Source organism: Antechinus flavipes, chromosome 2 (assembly GCF_016432865.1).
Source record: "Antechinus flavipes isolate AdamAnt ecotype Samford, QLD, Australia chromosome 2, AdamAnt_v2, whole genome shotgun sequence".
In the NCBI taxonomy this organism is placed as follows: domain Eukaryota; kingdom Metazoa; phylum Chordata; class Mammalia; order Dasyuromorphia; family Dasyuridae; genus Antechinus; species Antechinus flavipes.
Window position 1 is genome coordinate 259,898,352 of NC_067399.1, and position 20,378 is coordinate 259,918,729.

The 20,378-nt window shown below is 38.2% G+C and overlaps 1 protein-coding gene across 1 annotated transcript in view; it reads right to left on the bottom strand.

Moving 5' to 3' along the window:
* Positions 1–291: 291 nt before the first annotated feature.
* Positions 292–20,378, bottom strand: part of UAP1L1 (UDP-N-acetylglucosamine pyrophosphorylase 1 like 1) — a 29,079-nt gene continuing 8,992 nt past the window's right edge. The window contains exons 2-9 of the mRNA XM_051976921.1: positions 12,133–12,337; positions 11,595–11,770; positions 10,686–10,858; positions 9,881–10,074; positions 8,677–8,817; positions 7,628–7,813; positions 3,970–4,036; positions 292–2,117 (exon numbers count right to left, since the gene is read on the bottom strand). Coding sequence (XP_051832881.1) covers positions 2,031–2,117; positions 3,970–4,036; positions 7,628–7,813; positions 8,677–8,817; positions 9,881–10,074; positions 10,686–10,858; positions 11,595–11,770; positions 12,133–12,337 — 1,229 coding nt within the window. The 3' untranslated portion in view covers positions 292–2,030. The remainder of the gene's footprint in view (positions 2,118–3,969; positions 4,037–7,627; positions 7,814–8,676; positions 8,818–9,880; positions 10,075–10,685; positions 10,859–11,594; positions 11,771–12,132; positions 12,338–20,378) is intronic.

Here is a 20,378-nt window from a genome sequence, read left to right on the forward strand (position 1 = left end):
CTGACGTGAGGCAGAGGTAATGGACACATACTGGAAAGGTTCTTTCCAGCTACGTGATTGATCGATAATTGCAGTTTGGTAAAGTCCATGCTGAGCCCAATTAATGCTAAATGCGGTATGTTTGGCTCTCTTTGTCCTGCTGTCTTTGATTTGACACACAGCCCTGGATGCTGGAAGGAACAGCTTACCCAGCAGAAGAAAGCAACAAAAACAAAGAAGCCCCACCTAAATCAAAGAGAACCACAAGTTCTCCAGTACCACTCACTATGCTCAAGTCCAAAAACCACAGGATGCTGGTAGAAATAAAATCTTTATTTATCAAAGTCTGGCATAATCAGAGTTAAAACAAAAGATAAGGCAATTTGCTTTTTTTAGATTCATAGCTGGCTGTGATAAAAAAACCAAAACATATGAATAAAACATTTCTTTAAAAGAGTCATAATTGATAACAGGAAATTGACTGAATTTATACATTTATATAGAAAAAGATACATGCAGTTATTTGGATTGGGAGTTGGAGGTTTGTTGTCATTAAAGCTTATTTTAAAAAATAATAATAATCTTTTCCAGAATGCTCCAACAGTGGCTGCGCTCCAGAGTATGTTCCTGTATCTGACACCGCTTGTGGGTGCTCCAGGCTAACAGACTCCAGTTGGCCTTCTACCTCAGACATAGGGTGGAACTACAGAGTAGCCAGCTTCCTCGGGGGCTTCATTACCTGTGAAGGCCAGCTTGCTTAGGGTTATGGGAAGAGGGAAATTTTGAAAATTCCCACAGGCTTATCTTTCCCAATAACGTCTGCCTCCCTAGTCCTAGCCTGAACCTTCACCCATCTCTTTTGGAACCACCAGGATTTAGAGTCAAAACTGGTTCCATTCATGGCAATTTCCTTCCACTGGGTAAATTGATTAGAAAAGGGAAAGAGTAATTAGCTCCTGTCTGCATGAGCCTAAGGCACCAGGCAGGAATCAACCACTGAACAAAACACCAGGGGAAGGTTTTGCAAGGAAAAAAATGGAAAGGGTAATTAAATAGTGCTGTTTGTACAAGGTTTATTCTCTTTTTTATTCCTCACAACAGCCTCAAGAGGTAGTAAATAGCACCATCCACTACTTAGAGTGAAAGAAGGCAGAATGCGGGCATACCAAGCAATTTGCTTGGGATCACAAGGCCAGATACGACGCAGCTCAGGGCCTTGCTCACTGAGACAGAAAAACAGAAAGAGCCCCCTTGTTTATGGTTTCGCAGCTGAAGGTGTTTCTCGATTTCTAAGAAGGTCTTATTGCAGAGCTGCTGGGGGCCCTGACTAGACCCTGGATTTCTTCCTCTGTTCTTCAGACAATTTCCTTCTGGGCTGAGAACCAAAGCCAAGGGAATAATAGCAGCTGTCTTTCCATTTGACCCAGGTTTTTAGATTAGCAGGAAGTGGAAGGCCTGCTGGCCTACAAGGCACCATGAACCAGGGGCAAATGCACCCAAATAATGATCTTCATGAAATTAATCTGCAACCCAGTACAAGGACAGGGGGCAGCCTCTGAGCTTGTGAAAGACAGGATGACTAATCACAGGAAGTCATAACATCAACACATTATCATTTTGCCTTTAGGATCCAACTCTTTCTTAGCAGCCTGGATATGCTCCACTGAATGCCTGAAGGAATTTAGCAAAAATTCAGAAATATAAAAAATCTCAACAGAACTGATCAGTAGAGCAAGATTTTAGCCTCGGGAAGATAAAGAGGCAGAAATGAGAAAGGAATATATATATTTGTTTTTTTGCTTTATAGAAGTTATTTCACATTTCAGGAAGAGAACAGGATTCAAATGATCAGCCCTAGATAATAAAAAGCCAACTACACTTGGCAAAATAAATTTTAGCATTTATATTTCATCATAAATATATTTCTTACTAAAGTCTAGTACCCAAGGCTGAGCAGCACTGCTTCCAGAAATATTCATCTCTTATTCAAATCAAAAACCAATTTCATGCTGATGGACCCAAAGACAGATTTGATTTGGTCTTAAAACGAATCAAGCCTTTTCCAGAAGTTTTGCCTTGTTTTCATCAAGTATAAAAGGTGAGTGAAGTTCCTCATCCTTCAGGTATACTTCCAGACCCTGCAAGAACAATGGCAAAGTTTTTGAACTGTTTTTTTTTGGTACGGCATGATAATTATATAAATATGTATACTAATATTGGACTTGACACATATTTTTTAAAACATATTTAACATGTATTAGATTACTTGCTATCTAGGAGAGGGGGTGAAAATTTGGAACACAAAGTTTTGCAAGGGTTAATGTTGAAACAATACTATATGATTGATGATCAGTTCTGATGGACCTGGCCATCTCCAGCAATGAGATGAACCAAATCAGTCCCAATAGAGCAGTAACGAATTGAACCAGCTACACCCAGCGAAAGAATTCTGGGAGATGACTATGAACCATTACACAGAATTCCCAATCCCTCTATTTTTGTCTGCCTGCATTTTTGATTTCCTTCACAGGCTAACTGTACAATATTTCAGAGTCCGATTCTTTTTGTACAACAAAGTAATTGTTTGGACACGTATACTTATTTTGTATTTATTTATGCTTTAACATATCTAATCTAACATGTATTGGTCAACCTGCCATCTAGGGGAAGGGATGGGGGGAAGGAGGGGAAAAATTGGAACAAAAGGTTTGGTAATTATCAATGCTGTAAAATTACCCATGCATATAACTTGTAATAAAAGGCTTTAATAATAAAAAAAATTTCATTGTAAGCATATATCCCTCAGAAATCAGCAAATGGAAAAAATCAGGGTTCAGTTTTTTTTTTTAAAATAGACTTAATAAAGTAATGTAAAAAATGTTAATACATATTCAACATAAAAAAAGGGTTAATGTTGAGAAATTATCCATCCATATGTTTTGAAAATAAACTTTAATAAAAAAATGTCTTTAAAAATGTCTTTTTCCTCTAATGATGCATACACTCATGTGATTGACTAATCTCAGGAACGCTTCATAGGATAATGTCAAAAACATCTCATATAGTCCAAAGAAAACAGCAGGAGATAATCAGAAGCTGCTTGGATTTGGGCAGTCAATTTTCTGATACAGACTGACTTCAGATTGGATCCTATTGTTCTCTTTCCTTTCTACCACTTCATAGAATAAGCAAGCCATTTCTTCCCCAGGTGACCTGGTTAGGCTTAAAACATGACACCTTAAGGGAAAGAAAGAGCTTTCTGTGAAAACAGAAAGCCTTAAGTCAAGTCCCCATACACTGTCACAGGTGGAAGGGACTTTGGGGAATCACCTAACCCAGCTTTCTCATTTTACAAATGAAGAACCGGGGTTCAAGAAGAGGAAGATACTTTGAGATGAAATACATTATTGACAGAATAGGAGAATAGAACCAGGAAGATACCAATGGCATACATTTAAATGAACAAAAGCTAAAGTTTTGCAAAATCTCCTAACATCCTTTTTTGACATCCTTCCAAGCGCTGCAAGAATATGTGTGTCTAGGACAAAGGTCAGAAACCAAACTCAAGATTATCTCTTAGGGAAAACAAGACACCAGTGGTTCAGGAAACTGGGCAAAAAATTCTTGTTTAAGGGAAGTGAAAGGGAGGCCACATTTCATACAGCAGAGAATATTAAGGGTCCTTTCACTATTTGACAACAGCACAAAAAAATAAGTCCAGAACTTGACACAGATTTATTCAGATTCTAGAACCAGCCTATGTCCTGACAGACCAACTCTTTTTGTGTCAGCACTAAACCCTTCCTATCATGTCTTGAGAATATCTTTAGGAACTCATGGTATTGTTTCACAGTGGTAAACAGATGCATGAGAATGCATTCTGCCCACAGTCAGTTAAAATCAGCATTTGTTTTTAACACCTGCAACCTTCACCCTAGTTTCCAGGATCTCCAACCTGCAAGACCCTGAAACTGAGAAAAAGTCTCTTACCTCCCCAAAATAAGACACCAATGGAGAAATCTCACAGAGGACTGGAGGGTTTTCGGTTCCCAGAGTACTGTAAAGAAAAATATATATTAGCACCTGCTTAGTATATTGTTCTTCCTTATTAGGACCACTACTCCTGGATCTGAGTCCCAGCCTTCTCTAGGACTCAGATTACATAGACTGGCATGATCTACAGCAATTTTTCTTTTTCAACATCATGAACCCAAACTCTCCTTCCACAATCAGAACAGTTCTTGGCTTTGGGCTGTAAAATATTCATATCATAAAGGCTTCCAATACCTGGTTTGGGGGCCATTCATATTTTAGCAGTTTGTGTCAATGAGGAGTGGAAAAAGACATCTAATTTCCTTTCCCTTCCTGTTCAGTAAAACAAAATGATCCAAGCCATCTTTGGAATATCATCACTTAGTTCGTGTTTCAGAATTTATTAATATATGGATGAGGGCTTCTAAGGGCTTGTCTCTTGCTGCTATTCTGAACAGATCTCACTGACTCATTAGACAGTCCAAAAGCTGGTCATATGTGACAGGGAGATATTTTCATAACTATCCTTAGAAAGACCCTCATAGGCCCATAATGAGCCAGAATTCCTCTTTCTGACCCCCTGATAAGTGATTAGGTAGCTTCTATTTAAACACCTCCACTGACCTGGAACCCATCACTTCCCAAGATAGCTAGCTCATTTCCTTTCAGCATGACTTATTAAGAAGCATTTCCTTACTTAGAGCCTAAATCTACTTTTCTGAACCTTCCAATCGCTTCTTCCAGTTCAGCCAAGTAAATCAAATCTAACCTCTCTTCCATAAATACCAATGGCACTGTTCAGATCCTGTACATCTAGTCCAATTCTCCCACCTCCATGGATTGCTAAAGCAATCTGAGAACTAAAAGCAAAGGTTTTTCTCTTTCTAGGTCCCCAGAAATCATCAAGGGTGGTTAAACGTAGACACTTGTCAAAAGACAATAGATAATGGTGAGGTGATGGGGTCCAGCCCTCTCCAGCAACAACTTTCTATACTGGCAGGGGGAAGGAAAGGAACATACTATATCAAGCCAGCATAAAGAGTTATTTAGGATAAGAAGAGAAGAAATAATGGGAGAGCAGTTGACTAGGATGAGTGAGGACTATTGGGATGTTAGCTGACTAGGAAGCGGGGAGCCACGTTGGAATAAGAGCTGATTAGAAAGGAGGAAGTACATCAGGACAACTGCTGCCTAGGTTTCCCACTCTCTAGTTTTTCCCTTTTGCAAGTCATCCTTCCCAGAGCTACCAACATAATTTCCTAAAGCTAAAGTCTGATCACATCATACCTCTGGCTCAACAGATTGTTCAGCTGATTCCTATAATCTCCAGAATAAGTTACAACTTCCTCCTGACCTGGGTATTTAACACTTTCAATGACCTGATTCTTACCTACTCTCTTTATCTAATTTCATACCATTTCCCTTCATACACTCCATGATTTAGGCAAATTGTAATACTAGTTGCTTCCAAAACTTGTTTTACTGTCTCCCTTCTTCAAGCATAACTGGCTATCTTCCATAACTCCAAAAAAAAAAAAAAATAACCCCTCTTGATTTTTTTTTAAATTAGGGGCTATAATCCAGTTTTTGTGTGTATCAGACTCCCTTAGCAGTATGGGGAAGCTTAAGGATTTCTTCTTAGAAAAATGCTTTTAAATGATCAAACAAAATAAGGCTACAAAGAAAACTAATTATATTGAAATATAGATAATTTGTTCCCATCCAAGTTCATGGATTCCCTGAAATTTATCCATGGATCCCAAGTTAAGAAGTCCTGCTTTAAATTCTTCTCTGTCCTTCAAGGTTCAGTTCAGATGTCACTTCCTCCATAAATCATTCCCTGATTCTGTACCCTTATGAAAGTCTTGTTTTCCTCCTGAAATGTTATTAGAACATTTCATTTAAATGTCATATTCTACCTAACATTCTATCTTTATGAACTCAAAATGTTATTTTCTACCTCTCAAAGCTTATGCATTCCTTATGCCTAAAACATACTTTCTCCTGAACTCTCTTTTGCTAAATCTTTATATTGATTCAGGTTTGACTCAGGTGCCAACCCCTCTGCTTAGATTTCCCAGCTGTTAGGAATCTTTCAACTCAATGAGAAAAGTGAAGCAAAATTTTCAATTGCATTCAATTCAATTCAACAAATATTTATTAAACCCAGCATGCCCAAAAAACTATGTTAGATCCTAAGAATCTAGAGATAAAAACAAAACAGTCCTTATTCTGCCCACCAGGAGTTTTTCTATCAGTATCCAGTCAAGGTTGGCTGGAACATGATTATGTGAAAGAAATGTGAAATAAGGCCAGAAAACTGAGTCTTAAATGCCAGGCTGTGGAGTTCTATTTCATTCTGGAGATGAGAATTATCTGTGGAAATGATTTTGAAGAGGGGAGGGTTATCTGGTAGCTAGATAGAAGATAGACTGAAGAGGGAAGACATGAGGGAGGGAGACTAATCACAGCCAGGTAGGAGCTGATAGGGTAGGGGCTCTATGAATGTCCTCTTCTCAGAGGACAGATATGGGAGCAATAAGAGAGTTAATAGAATTGAGCCACTGATTGAATAAGACATGCTTTAAGAGAAGGAAGAGGATAAAATGTTGCCAAGCTTATGAACCTCGATGATTCAAAGTGAAGAAGAAGTTTGGACAAGGGAAGTCTTAAAAGAAGTAGGGGATGTGGATGGGGATAACAACTTTCACTGTGGACATGCTGCCTTTGAGATGTGGATGGGATATCCAGGTTTGAGACGTCTAGCAAATCTGAAGTTAGGGGGGAAAGTTAGGTATTTTCATGCTATAAGAATCGATGAGCAGGTTGATTTCCACAGAAAGACTTACATGAAAAAATGAAGAGTAAAAGGAGCAGAACTAACAGAATATTTGTACAGTAATAGAAATGTTATTCAAAAAAATAATTGTGAATGAGTTATTCTGAGTATTATAAATATTCAGATCAACTCTGAAGGACCTATAAAGGAAGATGTTATCCACCTTCTGGAAATACTGTTGGTGTTGTTCAGTTGTTTTAATCTTGTCCAGACTCTTTGCAACCTCTTTTGGAGTTTTCTTGGCAAAGATACTGGAATGGTTCACCACTTTCTTTTCCAATTCATTTTATATATGAGGAACTGAGGCAAACAGAGTTAAGTGATTTATCCAGGGTCTAGTGTCTGAGGCATACACACACAACCATATCAACCCCCCCATTCTCTACAACTTGGAACTTAAAATGTAACAACAAAAAATACAATTAAAAAAAAAAAAAAAGAATGGGCACCTTGATTTGGAAATGATTTGGGTAGGGTTCATCATTAATCCTCCATAGACTAAGATCAACAATTAAATGAGATCAACAAAATGTATATAGAGGAGAGACAAGAATGGGGTACACAGAAAAATCTTGGGAAATTCTCATGGTTAAGAGGTTGAGGATGATGATCCAGCAGAGAAAAAAAGCAGGAGAAACTAGAGTAGCATGTGCATTCTTTCCCTTTGTCCCCTTCTCTCTTTACTTGCTTTCTAGGAGTGGGACTCACTGAGCTGAGGAAGTTGGCAAAAGGAAGCACCAGCTTGTGGAGGGAGGGCTGTGTTCATCAGATGCTCACCTGGGTTGCTCTGGGATCCTGACTCCATTTTCATCCACAAAGTGGGCACCAGCCCGCACAGCCCAGCGGTAGTGCTGAGCTAAAAGGGCCTGCCGGGCAGTGGTAGGATTGTCTTTGTTGGCCGAGTCTGAGTTTTTTAGGGGAGAGAATTCCTCTTCTCTCAGGACTTCAAATGCAACAAACTTTCTAGAAGCAAAAAAGAAAACATCAAATGTCATGGAGGTACTAGATGGAAGAGAGGCGAGGTGGAAAGAGAGGGGGGCTGAAAGGTTACTGCAGTTAGACTTACTTCAAGTGGGCTCAACCCTACTACAATGGGACTGTGGTGGTCTGGAGGTATAGAATTCTAAATATACCTCTCCAAAAACAAGAAAATATTTTCATCAGGTGTGTAAACTCAGTGGTGAGAAAGGGGGGAAGGGGGGGGAAACAGAGGGCCACTTGAAACACCTGCACCTTCTCTTTATGACTGTGAAGGGCAGTGTCACTGGCTCTCACATCATGCTCTCTCCCTAAAAATACCTACCCACTTTTAGGTTCTGAAGCGACCTATTTATCATAATCTCCTTTTTTAGCCACTTTAAAAAAACTTAAAAACTTAAAAAACAAACACACACATAAAACCACTTTTAATGTTCCAGCGCCCTCTGTCCCTTAGTGCCTTCAGAGAATAGTGAAGCAATTCTACATTTAGTCCTTAATGAAGAGATTGGGTGTGGTGAACTTGCCTGCTCTCAGCCTCGAACCTGCTATGTGGGAATAGGGACAATCTCCTCTAGAGCCAAGAGCTCATCTAGTCTAACTTGCTCATCTTAGAAATAAAGGAAACCAAGGTCCAGAGAAGGTATTAAGATTGCCTGTGATCATAGAGGTGTTGAGTGGCAGACCTGAAATCTGGACTCCAACACACACACGCGCACACACACACACACGATCACAAATTTCCTAGTGCACTGGGATATATTATATCATGGAAACTTTGACCCAACCAAGGGAGAGGCAGTTGGGGAGTGGGGGCTGAGAAGGAAGGATTCATTTCTGCCACTAACTTTGAGAACTGGAACACATCAAACACGAACTTCTCCATCTTTATACCATTCGGTTTGAGAGGCTTGACCAGATTTCCATCCTCATCCACAAAAGGAATTTTCTTAATGGCAACATGTGGCTTCAGCAAAGATTCAAATTCCCTGTAGGGGCAAAGGAGAAAGGCATAAACCATCTGTGGGTCCTTTTCCCTCCTTTATGATTTCCTTGAGATACAGACCCAGTAGCGGCACTCCTGGATCAAAGGGTACGCAGTTTGATAGCTCTTTGGACATAATTCCAGACTGCTCTCCAGAATGATTGGATAATTTCACAGCTCCTCCAATAAACTAGTGTCCCAGTTTTCCCACATCTCCTCCAACATTTGTCATTATCTTTTTCTGTCATTTTAACCAATCTGAGAGGCATGAGGTGGTACCTCAGAGTTGTTTTAATTTGCATTTCTCCAATCAATAGTGACAGAACATTTTTTCTCTTTTTTTCTTTCTCATTTTCCCCCTTTTGATCTGGTTTTTTCTTATGACAAATGTGGAAATATGTTTAGAAGAATTGCACATGTTTAACTTATATTGAATTACTTGCTGTCTAGGGAAGAGAAGGAGAAAAATTTGGAACACAAAATTTTGCAAAGGTGAATCCTGAAAACTATCTTTGCATATATTTTGAAAAAAAAAAAAAGAAAAGCTAGTATTATTTTTTTTTAAAAATTCCCATTCCCCATTCCAGTCCCTCATCTTCCCAGTCTTCTTATAGCTGCAATCCAATGACTCTAATATTAGTCTCCTTGCAGTTCCTTGAACAAGATACTCCACCATTAGTGTCTAGGTATTTTATCTAGCTGTTTCTCATGTTTGCAAAGCTCTCTTCCTCATCCTTGCCTCCTGGCTTCTTTCACGTTTTAGCTAAAATTCCATCTTTCAGCAAGCCTTCTCTAATGCTCCTTAATTCTAATACTATCGCTACTTTCAATTTATCCTGATAAATTCTTTGAACATTGACTTTAAAAACAGAAACTATCTTTTGCCTTTTGCTTAGCATAGTGCCTGATACCTTATTGACACTTTTTATTGACGGCTTGTGGATTTCATACCCTGCAGTCCACAAAATTCAATAAAATCAGTCAGCCATTTTGACAAAGATACTCCACACACCGAGAGTCCTAGAGGTCCAAGTCAGTGACGAGTAGGTTGAGGTAAGAAAGCTCACCTAGTAACGATCTGAAGGAAGCTCCGAGTGAAGAAGTGGTTGCAGATGTTGCCTGCGTTGAAGACCAGATTCCCGCTCTCATCCTGACGCTGTACTGTCTCCTCTTCTACCTCGCTGTATTCTACCACCTGATAAATGCCATCTACCTGGCACACCACACCCACAGGCTCTGTGGGGTAGGCCTTCTCCACTACCTACAGACAAATTATAAGGAAAAAAGGACAGGCTTTACTTTAGGAAGCCAATTTTTCCTAGAGATCAGTGGAAGATGGGATTCCCTTCTCTGTATTCCTATAGCACCCATAGACTAATGCTTTGGAACAGTCAGATCCTGGAGACATTTCCCTCCCAAATGGTAGGATATTTTGACTGTAGGAAAATTAAACTAGCAGGTGAAAAGAAACTGAATTACAATGGAAGAACGTAAGAGACACAGGATCTGGATTAAAATCCTAGACCAGGGCTTCTTAACTTTTTCCACTCGTGACTCCTTTTCACCTGAGAAATTTCTATGTAATCCTGAGTACATAGGTATAAAAATAAAACACTTACTGATAATAAATCATATTTTCATAATCCCCACATTCAGTTACATGAGCCTGTCCCACAGTTTAAGAAGCTTTATCTTAGACAAGTTCATACTCATTTCTCTGGGTTGAACTGAGTTGGAATAGATCTTAGGTTTCCCCCAGTCTAAACTTATGATGATTCTATAATAGCCCAGGAACCAGGATTAGGGTCCAGGTTAAAAATCCATATATAACATAGGGGGAGTATAGAATCAGGGGAAAGAGAACTTGCTGACCTTTGCTCCACAGTCTGCACCCTTCAGCACACAGAAGCCAATGAAGACAGGGTCAGCCATTTTAACAAGAATATTGTCCACACAGTATACATGGACATACTCTATCCCACGGCGTTCCATGTCTTCCAAAATCTTATTGTCCACCAGGGCTCGGTACAGACCACCATTGCCATCTGAATACGAGAGGAGAGAAGACACATAGTAAGAGAGGTATCTGATAGCCTTCACTCAAGCTAAGAGCAAAAAGAGTGAGCATTAACGATCCTAAGTTAAGCCTTGGGCCCCCAAAGAAATGTTACCTTGAGTTATCTTCCCATCAAGAAGCAAAAGCATCAAGTTCACATCATTGTGGCCCAATTCTAACTTCAAAAGATCTCCTGAGCTAGAACCCACAGATGAACCATCAGCAGTGTTCCTGGGACTGGCTGCAAGCGCCAATGATAACAGTGTCTCACTGCTTCCCTCATCCTAACTTTTGGAGGATGTGACTACTCCATTGCACAGATAATGAAACCAAGGACCAGAGGCATTTAATGACTTGTTCATAAAAATGTTCATTAGTCATTCAATGACTAATAAAAATTATTAGTGGAATGGAATCTTACATAACTTTTTTTTTTTTTTACCTCTCAGATCAATGTATTGTGTAATATGTCTAATTCACTCTTCCTAGACTCTACTTACTAGATTATACTAGACCATAAATTCCAACAGGATAAGAACAAGGACTGTCTTTTATCTAAATTGTTTTTTTCCTTGCATAAATCATAGTGATACCAGTATACAATGAATGAACAAATAAACCAGAATGCAGGTCTTAAAATTCCTGACTTAAACCTCTGTCCCATCTCCTTCCTCCAATCTTCTTTGGACAGCAAAACACCCAGAAGGCAGGCTCAGAAAGCATACCTGGGGCCATTGCAATCTTGTCCTTCCTCTCCAAGATGGCCTGGCCATTGAAGGTCACAGCTGGTAACATCCTTTGCTCAAACATGATCACATTGGCTGGATCCAGCTGGAAGAAGTCATTTTCTTTAAAAAACTCAACTGTTGGCTTTAGAGTGAACTCACTGGTCATGACGTACCTGGAGAAAGATAGGGAGAGGTTGAGTAGGACAAACAGGCCATATTAAGGACACTAGGAAAAATGAAAGAGGAAAGAACTATTCAACTGAAGCCAAAAACAGAGACCAGGCAAAGGATCAATGGATATAGTGGGGGTAGGGATAAGCAGTGAATCTCAACAAAGATATATTGCTATTGACTACAATATAATAGATGCAAAAAACAAAAAATTCCCAATCAATTTAGAGTGAGGAAATTTCAGCCTCAGAGACAAGTCATCTTACTGCAACCTAGAAAAGATATTCCAGGAGGGAGAGGAGAAAAAGGGGAAGAGGAAGGAAAGGGGAAAAAACCCTAGATGGCAAAGAGCAGTGAAACCCACCAGGGAACAGTGCAGCTTGTGTTGTGTCTGTGGCCAGCCAGCTGCTCCACGCGGCGGATGCGCTCAGCCTGGAGCTCATACAGTGTCTTCCCGCTAGGTAAGCCCACCCGGTACATGCCTTTGGGGTAGGACACTCCTAGCCGAGTGCCTTGCCCCCCAGCAAGTAGGAGGACAGCTACCTTGTTCTGAGCAATCTGGTGGAAACCTGTGGGGAGAGAAGAATCAGGAACCGTGATCCATTAATTGTCTTTTCTAGTCAGGGCCACATGCATGTCCATCTGTCCATGGCAGGATATGTCTGCCTTAGATCATCATTCTTATTTAACATAACTTCATAGATGTAATTGTATCATATTGCTTTCCTTCTCAATGGGGAGGAAAGGGGCTGGAATGAGAGGATTTGGAACTCAAAAAAAAAATTTTTTTTAGCTGATTTTCCCCATTGCCAAGTAAGGATAGGGACTGAATAAATGATTCTGATAGTGAGATATCCAGAAGTCCCATTTAACTGTTTTCCTTCTGCCAGTGTCTTCATCTGATGTCATAATTTGCTCATGAATTGGATTTAAATGAGGCAGGGCACAAAGATCTGTCAGGACATTGTTTCTTCCAGAGTTAGTGAAGTTCAGTGGCAAGACAAAAGTCAAGATGGCTGTTGATGGCCCAGAATGCAGTGGATGGACTTTGCATCTTCCATGTCTGACCAAAGCTCTTGGTGCTTCATAGCACCTGCTTCAACTGCTCCTGGAACAAATTGCTTTCATCTGTCCATTCTCCTGGGAAAGTCTCCACATGCTAGAGGTAGCCATCTCCCTGACTCACCTATGGTTTGAAGCCTGATGGTTACCCTCACTCAGGTTTAGCCCATATGCACAGATGGTTTCCATGGTGTGCTTACTGAATGCGTTATGGCTTCTTGGGGCCACAGGTGAGAGCTGAGTGCCAGGTTGCCACCAATGGGCAGCCTGAAAAGAGTCAAGCAAGACTTCCCACCAGAGGTGCTAGTTATCTGTGAACATCCATACTGTGTTAGGACTATATGCCCTTGTTAGCTTGCTTAAGTTCTTGTTTTGCCCAGGAGCTACTCAGTCCAAGATATGGACTCTTCCTGAAAGGAAAACTCTGCCCCATTTCCCCAACACACTCATTTTGATCAAAATTCTTTTTGAGGAGTTTTCTCCTCTTGCTTTGTCTGAGCTAATACTGTGACTCTAGACAGGTCTCTTGCACACTCTTTGCTTAGCCAGGAGCTGTGTGATTGTCCACCAACAAACCCGGCTGGAGATAAAAAGCAAAATGGCTTCTCCTATATACGCTACTTAATGGGTCTGTGACGTTAGGAAAGCGTTATCCGCACTGAGCCTCAGTTTCCTCATCTATAAAATGAAGGGGTTGACAATTCCAGAGGACCAGTGATGAAGTACGCTGTCCACCTCCTCCTGAAAAAGACTTAAGACACAGAACAAGGCATATATTTTTGGAGTTTGTTTTACTTGAGTATGCACTTTTGTTATACTTTTATTTTCTTCTAAGGGGGTGGTTGGGAGGGAGCAAAAATAAGTACTTGGTTTTTGTTTTTTGGGCTTTTTAAGAAAAATAATCAAAATGAAGGAATTGGACTAGATGACATTTAAGATCTCTTCCAGTTGTGAATCTGTGACCCCGATCCTATTTCTTCTCTAGATGTAGGAGTAGGATTCTCTAGTATTCAAGTGGCTGCACTAAGCATAGTGACTTACTCAATGTGGGACTTAAGAGGACCTGAGTATAGCAAGAACCACGTCTTGGCAAACTATCCAAACTAAGACCTCACGCTATCAGGATGAGCTAAAACACAAGAACTGATCTTGGTTTCAGTATAATCCCAACAAGAAGAATTAAAATTAGTCACAAACCTGGGCCCCAGGCCCTGTCATTGAAACACCCATCCTTGGCCACCAAGAGCCAACTGTGACCCCGTATAGAGTCAAATCTCAGGGAAACAGACCAACATTCATGATCAACTGGCAGTCTCTGGGTGGAACTTTACCCATAAACAAGGTGCCAAGTGTTTTATAAACTCATCAATCATAGAATTAAATTAAACATTCTGCCTGGAAATTGCTTTTTAGAACTTTACCAAATCATATAACTATTGAACCAATTATAAATTATAAATAAATATCTACTGATTCCTCTAGTTTCTGACTGTTGCTTCAGTAAGGAGGAGAGATCCTGAAATGCCAAAGTTATACATAGGGAGCACAAGTCACAACAGATCCTACCAACCTGGACAGGCTTTTTGAGGCTGGGGTAGATATGGACTCTGGTGAATGTCCCTAAGTCTGGAGGAAACATTTCCATGATCCCATATCAAGAAAATCTGAAGGATGTCTTAGAGCATTAGAATCAAACTAAAAAAGAAAGGGATCCCTGCCAGCTGCACATTAACTTAGAAAACCAAAACTGTATATTATCTAAATTGAATTATATTTTTTGTCATTTGCTAAACATTTTCCAATTACATGTGTTTGTGTGTGTGTGTGTGTGTGTGTGTGTGTGTGTGTGTATTTGTTCCCCCTGAGGCAACTAAGGTTAAGTGACTTGCCCAGAGTCATCCAGCTAGGAAGTGTTAAGTGTCTGAGGTCAGATTTGCACTCAGGTCCTCCTGATTTCAGAGCTGTTTCTCTGTCTACTGCACCACCTAGCTGCCCTTATCCCAATTATATTTTAATCTGATTCTGTCACACTCGAACATTTTGAAATCTGGAAACCATGACTTTGACATCTCTATCCTAGAGTACAGATCTTTTCAGATTTGCAAAGATTTTTTAATGCTCCCTCTCAAGTATAGTGCCATCTTCCTTTAACACTGTTTGCTCCTCCCTCTATAGAGAAACGGTTCCCTGACAACTCCACTCCATTCCTCAACGCTGAAAGGCACCAGGTTCAGGGGCCAGGAACCTGATGATACTTGGCAAAGGAAGGGCACGGGGAGCTCTAGAAACTAGAAATTCTGTTCTAATACTCTCTGGGTTCTGTTTTCAGAGAAAGAAAGTAGAGGGAACTAAGGATAAGTTATGACACCATTATTATGCTTATTAATCTCTTAGATTTGTAGTAAGATTGTAATGGTCTTTTCCCATTATCTCACTTAATTCTTAATACAGAGGATTATTATTATTATTACATATTATTAAGCATTATTATTCCCATTGGACAGATGAGGAAACTGAATGAAGGTGAAATTATTTTTATCAGGACACAGAAACAACAATAACAGAATTGGAATACAAGTTGGAGCTAAGAGTCACCTTGTTCAGCATTCTTTCTCTGGTACTGATTCTCTAAGGAATTTAGTTTTTTCTCCTTTTCCTTGAAGGAGGGGCTACAGACTATAAGGTCATCAGACTAAAGATGACCTTAAGACGGATCATGCTCTAAGGAAGAGTGAGAAAACATAGAATAGAAAATTCTGTTCAGCCTGGCACAGAGGGAAGTGCACTAGATGATTTGCTTTGCAAAGTTTCAAAGCATATTATAAAGTGGCCATCATAAAAAAACGATCTGGTACAGGATTAAAAAATAGAAAACTAGCTCAGCAGAATAAAGAATCCGGAAATAAAAACCAGTGTATATAAGAGATTAGTGTTTGATAAGACCATGACTAAAAAAAAAAAAAAAAAAAAAAAAAGAACACTAGGGAATAGAACAGCTATTCAAGAAAAAGAAATTGGATAACATGATGAAAAATAAGTTTAAAGCACATTTCCTTTGCCATAAAATAAAATGAGCTCCAACCAGATCAACACTAACTATAAATTGTTTTTAAAATGAAAGAAAAATGAATATTTTTATGTCTGTAGTGTAGAAGAGAAAAACATTTACCAAACAGTATTAGAGATGAATTGATTAACTTAATTATACAAAAATTAAGTGAATTTGCATGTTGGAAACATTTTTTTTTTTAAAGAAACAGATTAGGAGAAAATCTTTCCAGTAAATATGTCCATTAAAATTCTGATCTCTAGCAACTATCTATAAGGAACTAGAATAATCAAAGAAAGAACTTGTTGAAGAACATAATCTTTTTCAAAATAAGAAATACAAATTGTCAAAAGCCCATTGAAAAGGTGTTTAAATGTTTATAATCAAAGAAATGCAAATGAAAATAACTTTAAGGTACCACTTTACACTCAACAAATTGTTAACAATAGATTAAAGAATAAAATGGAATGGCCCTAAGTAAACAGATTTTCTATGGTACTGTTGGATTATAAACTGGAACAAGCTTTTTGGAGATAACTTCTGAATTAAGAGTTAATTTAGCCTAGGTGGCTCTGCTGTAGGAAGGTTAGTAACATACCAAATTATTTAAAAAGGGGAAAAAAGAACTATCTTTACAAAAATAGTTACTTGTAATATCCATTTGTAATAGCAAAACACTGGAAATAATGTACTTGTTCAAGGATTGAGAATTGATTGAGTAAACTGTAGAATATTAGGAGCATACTCAGGATGCTAGATTTAGAACCAGAAAGGATCTTAGAAGCCATCTAGTACTCTTTTGCCATAAAAATGACAAATAGGAAAAATACAAAGCAAGAGGAATGACACATAAAGTGATTCAGCGTGAGGTATTAGAACAGAATTAGAACAACCTAACCAGAGACTTTGACTATATTTTTAAAATAGTCATACAAACTCTATAAGTACATATAGAAGAAAAATAAGAGAACACAAAGACAAATAAATTACTATTATTTTCTTAAAGTTTATACAAAGTGATACATAAATTTTAATGCAATTTTAAGCCATTAAAGCTTTAAAGTAAATTAAAACTTTTAAGACGTGTGTTAATTATATTATACACATGCATTATTATAATTTATATAATCTTGTATATGTGTGTGTTGATAAAATATAAATAGTTCTGACTATTTGCATTTGTTGATTAGGTTTAAATCTTAGCTTTGATATTTCTTATGAGATTTTGGGCAAATCACTTACTATCTTGGTACCTCAGTTCCCTTATGTGTACAAAGGAGATGGCTGGGCTGGATGTGACCTATGAGGTCTCTTCCAATCCTAAATCTTAAGAGAATGTTAAATTTGTAATTTTTTTTAAAGCATTGGACTTGAGTCCAAATAACTGGATTCCAATCTGGCTTAGGATCCCTTTCACAAGTCACTTTAATCAATCAGTCAGCATGCATTTATTAAGTATCTACTACATGCCAAGTACTGTGCTAGGTACTGCAGAAGATGAAAATAAAATTAAATGGTCCCAGCCTGAAAAAGGTTATGTTCTATCAAAAACAAAACAAAACAATACATTTACATGTTAAAAGAACATTATCAATTATACACGTTTGTATGTCTGTATGGGTGTACACACACAAAAAATATGAATGTATGAATATAAATAAATGGATAAATTGAATAAATAAATGCAGGGATATTTCAAGGATTGGGAGAGACCCTAGCAGCTAGAGGGATCAGGACAGGTCTTTTGTAAGCAGTAATGCTCCAGCTGGGCACTGAAGGAAATCAACTTCATTCTCTAAATCTATTTTTACATTGGTAAAATGGAGATAATATGACCACTAGTTACCTTAGTGTTATGAGAATTAAATGAGATAATGTATATATATTATTTACTGACTTTGACCTCAGTTGTTCAGTTATATCTGACTCTTTGTGATCCCTTTTGAGGATTTCTTGGTAAAGACACTGGAGTGATTTGCCATTTCCTTCTCAGTTTATTTTATAGATGAGGAAACTGAGGTAAATAAGGTTAAGGGACTCGCCTGGGATCACACAGCTAGAAAGTGTTAGAGGTCATATTTGAACTCAAAAAGATGAGTCTTCCTCATTCCAAGCGTGATGCTCTATCCACTGCTTCACTTAGGGGCCCCAGGTTTGAACTCCTAGTCTGCCTATCTCTGCGCTAGAGCTCTCAAGCAAAAGCCAGAAGATCTGAATGAAATTTGAATGAAATCACAGAAAGAATGGAAATAATGCAAACAGACTTGTTCTTCAATTCCTGATCACTAGAAATATACACAGTGCAGAGTGCTGCACCTGAAAGACCTGAATTCAGATCATTCCTGATTCCGATGAAAATCGGTGAATTCATCTAGTGCCTTAGTTTTCTCATCTGTAAAATGGGAATAATAATAGTACTAACTTTTTTGTTATTTACTTGAATGAGACAATATTTGTAAAGTCACTAAGTGATTGTTATGGTTATTATTATTTTTATTATTAATCTAAGGGCCTCTTGGAAACTTAATGGTAAAGAACCATCAATTTCATTCACCTAGCTAGACTAAAGAACATAAAATTATGGAGGTATAAAGGCTTTTAGAGGTCATATAATCTATCACCCCATTTTACTGATACACTTGGGCTCAGAGAAGTGTTCAATCAGGATTCAATCTAAACTACTTCTAATTCCCAATCCAAGACTCCTTCCATTATTTACATTAAACATATATAAATATGCAGAACCATAAGGACATTGTATATAGTAACAGCAACATTGTGTGATGATCCACAATGATAGACTTAGCTCTTTTCAGCAGTACAATAATCCAAGACAACTCCCAAAAAAAGACTAATGATGGAAAACAGTATCTACTTCTAGAGAAAGAACTGATGGGAGTCTAAATGCAAATCAAAATATACTATTTTTGCTTTTGGGATTTTTTTTTCTCATGGGTTTTCCCCTTTAGTTCTATGTCTCTCATAACATGACTAAGGTGAAAATATGTGTAACATAACTGTGTATTACCTATATCCCATTGCTTACTGCCTTGGGGAAGGGGAGAGGAGGGAGAGAGAACCATTTGGAACTCAAAATCTTACACAAAATGAGTGTTGAAAAATATCTTTAAATGTAACTGGAAAATATAAAATGCCATTTACAAAAAAACAAAAGAATTTTACCTAATTGTCGGGGGTGAATAGAAAAGGGTAATTGTCTCACAATCAGGACCCCAAAGCAACAATGAGGGAGTGTTTCTGATGGAATGAGATTCTTCTGTAACCTAAAGGACGAGAAAAGGCCACTAAGTTTGGCCTTCTGGGTCTAGCAGCCTAACCACTACAGCAACTTGTAAGGAATAGGAGTTTATGCCAAACAATAGAGCATGCAGATATCGGTACAGGAAGATGACTCATTCATTATTCCAAGTCAGTGCAGAGTAATTAGCCACCCACTGGTTCAATGATTCTGCCAATCAATCAACCAGCATCGCCCATGCAGATTTCTAGAACACAAGAAGTCATCCTTGTTCAGAAGAATAAACCCACAGCAGGAGAGTAAGAAAAAAACAACAGTGTAAAATGTACTTCTAAATCTCTCTGTATTTCTAAGTCAGAGCTGTTTTCCTCTTAAGATGATTTTGATTAGAAATATTAAAAGTGGTTTTAATATTCAATACAACAGCTCAAAGATACAATCATAGGAGAGAGATTACAATTTAAAATCTCAGCACAGTCAAGGGTCCGCCATTCATTCTCTATGACTGGATCCTCCAAAGAATTCAGGTTCTTCCTATATAAATGAATGGTCTGGACTGACAGACAACATGATTGATCTCTTCCAGGTCTTATATTCTTTGTTCTACCATTCTATGTTCCAGGACCCCCGCACAACAACTCTATTATCTTATAGTTCTTATGTCCATTAGATTACAGGATTTAGAGTTGAAAGGAACCTTAAAGAACATCTAACTCATGGGTTCCCAATCAAACGTCTAGGCAGTGGGATGCTAGTAAATATTTAACTATTCCCAATCCCTCCAAATTTAACTCTCAAATTTAATCTACATTATTAATATTGTCTTAAGTGTAGACAACCAATAAAACAATAGAACAAGCCCTGATTTCTAGCATGTGTTGATTTCTAAGATATAAATACTTATACTGAAAATTTAACCATCTATTCTAGATAATATGAGCTGGCTTTTCTGGCCACACATACCTCCAAGGGGAACATGGTTGTCAAGGAAGTGAGTATGAGGATTATTTGATAAATAACTATATTATCCTACTGATATCAATCTTTATTTTTGCCCCTTATGTACAGATGCATAATTCTAGACTTTATTTCCTTTTATATGGAGGGGGGAACTAAAAGCTAAGAGATACAAGCACTGAAAAAAGGATTAGGAAACTTTTATTAAGTCCAATTACCTTCTAACATTCTATTTAATGATGCTTTCCAACTCTAGTTATCTACTTGGAGTACTTATATGCAT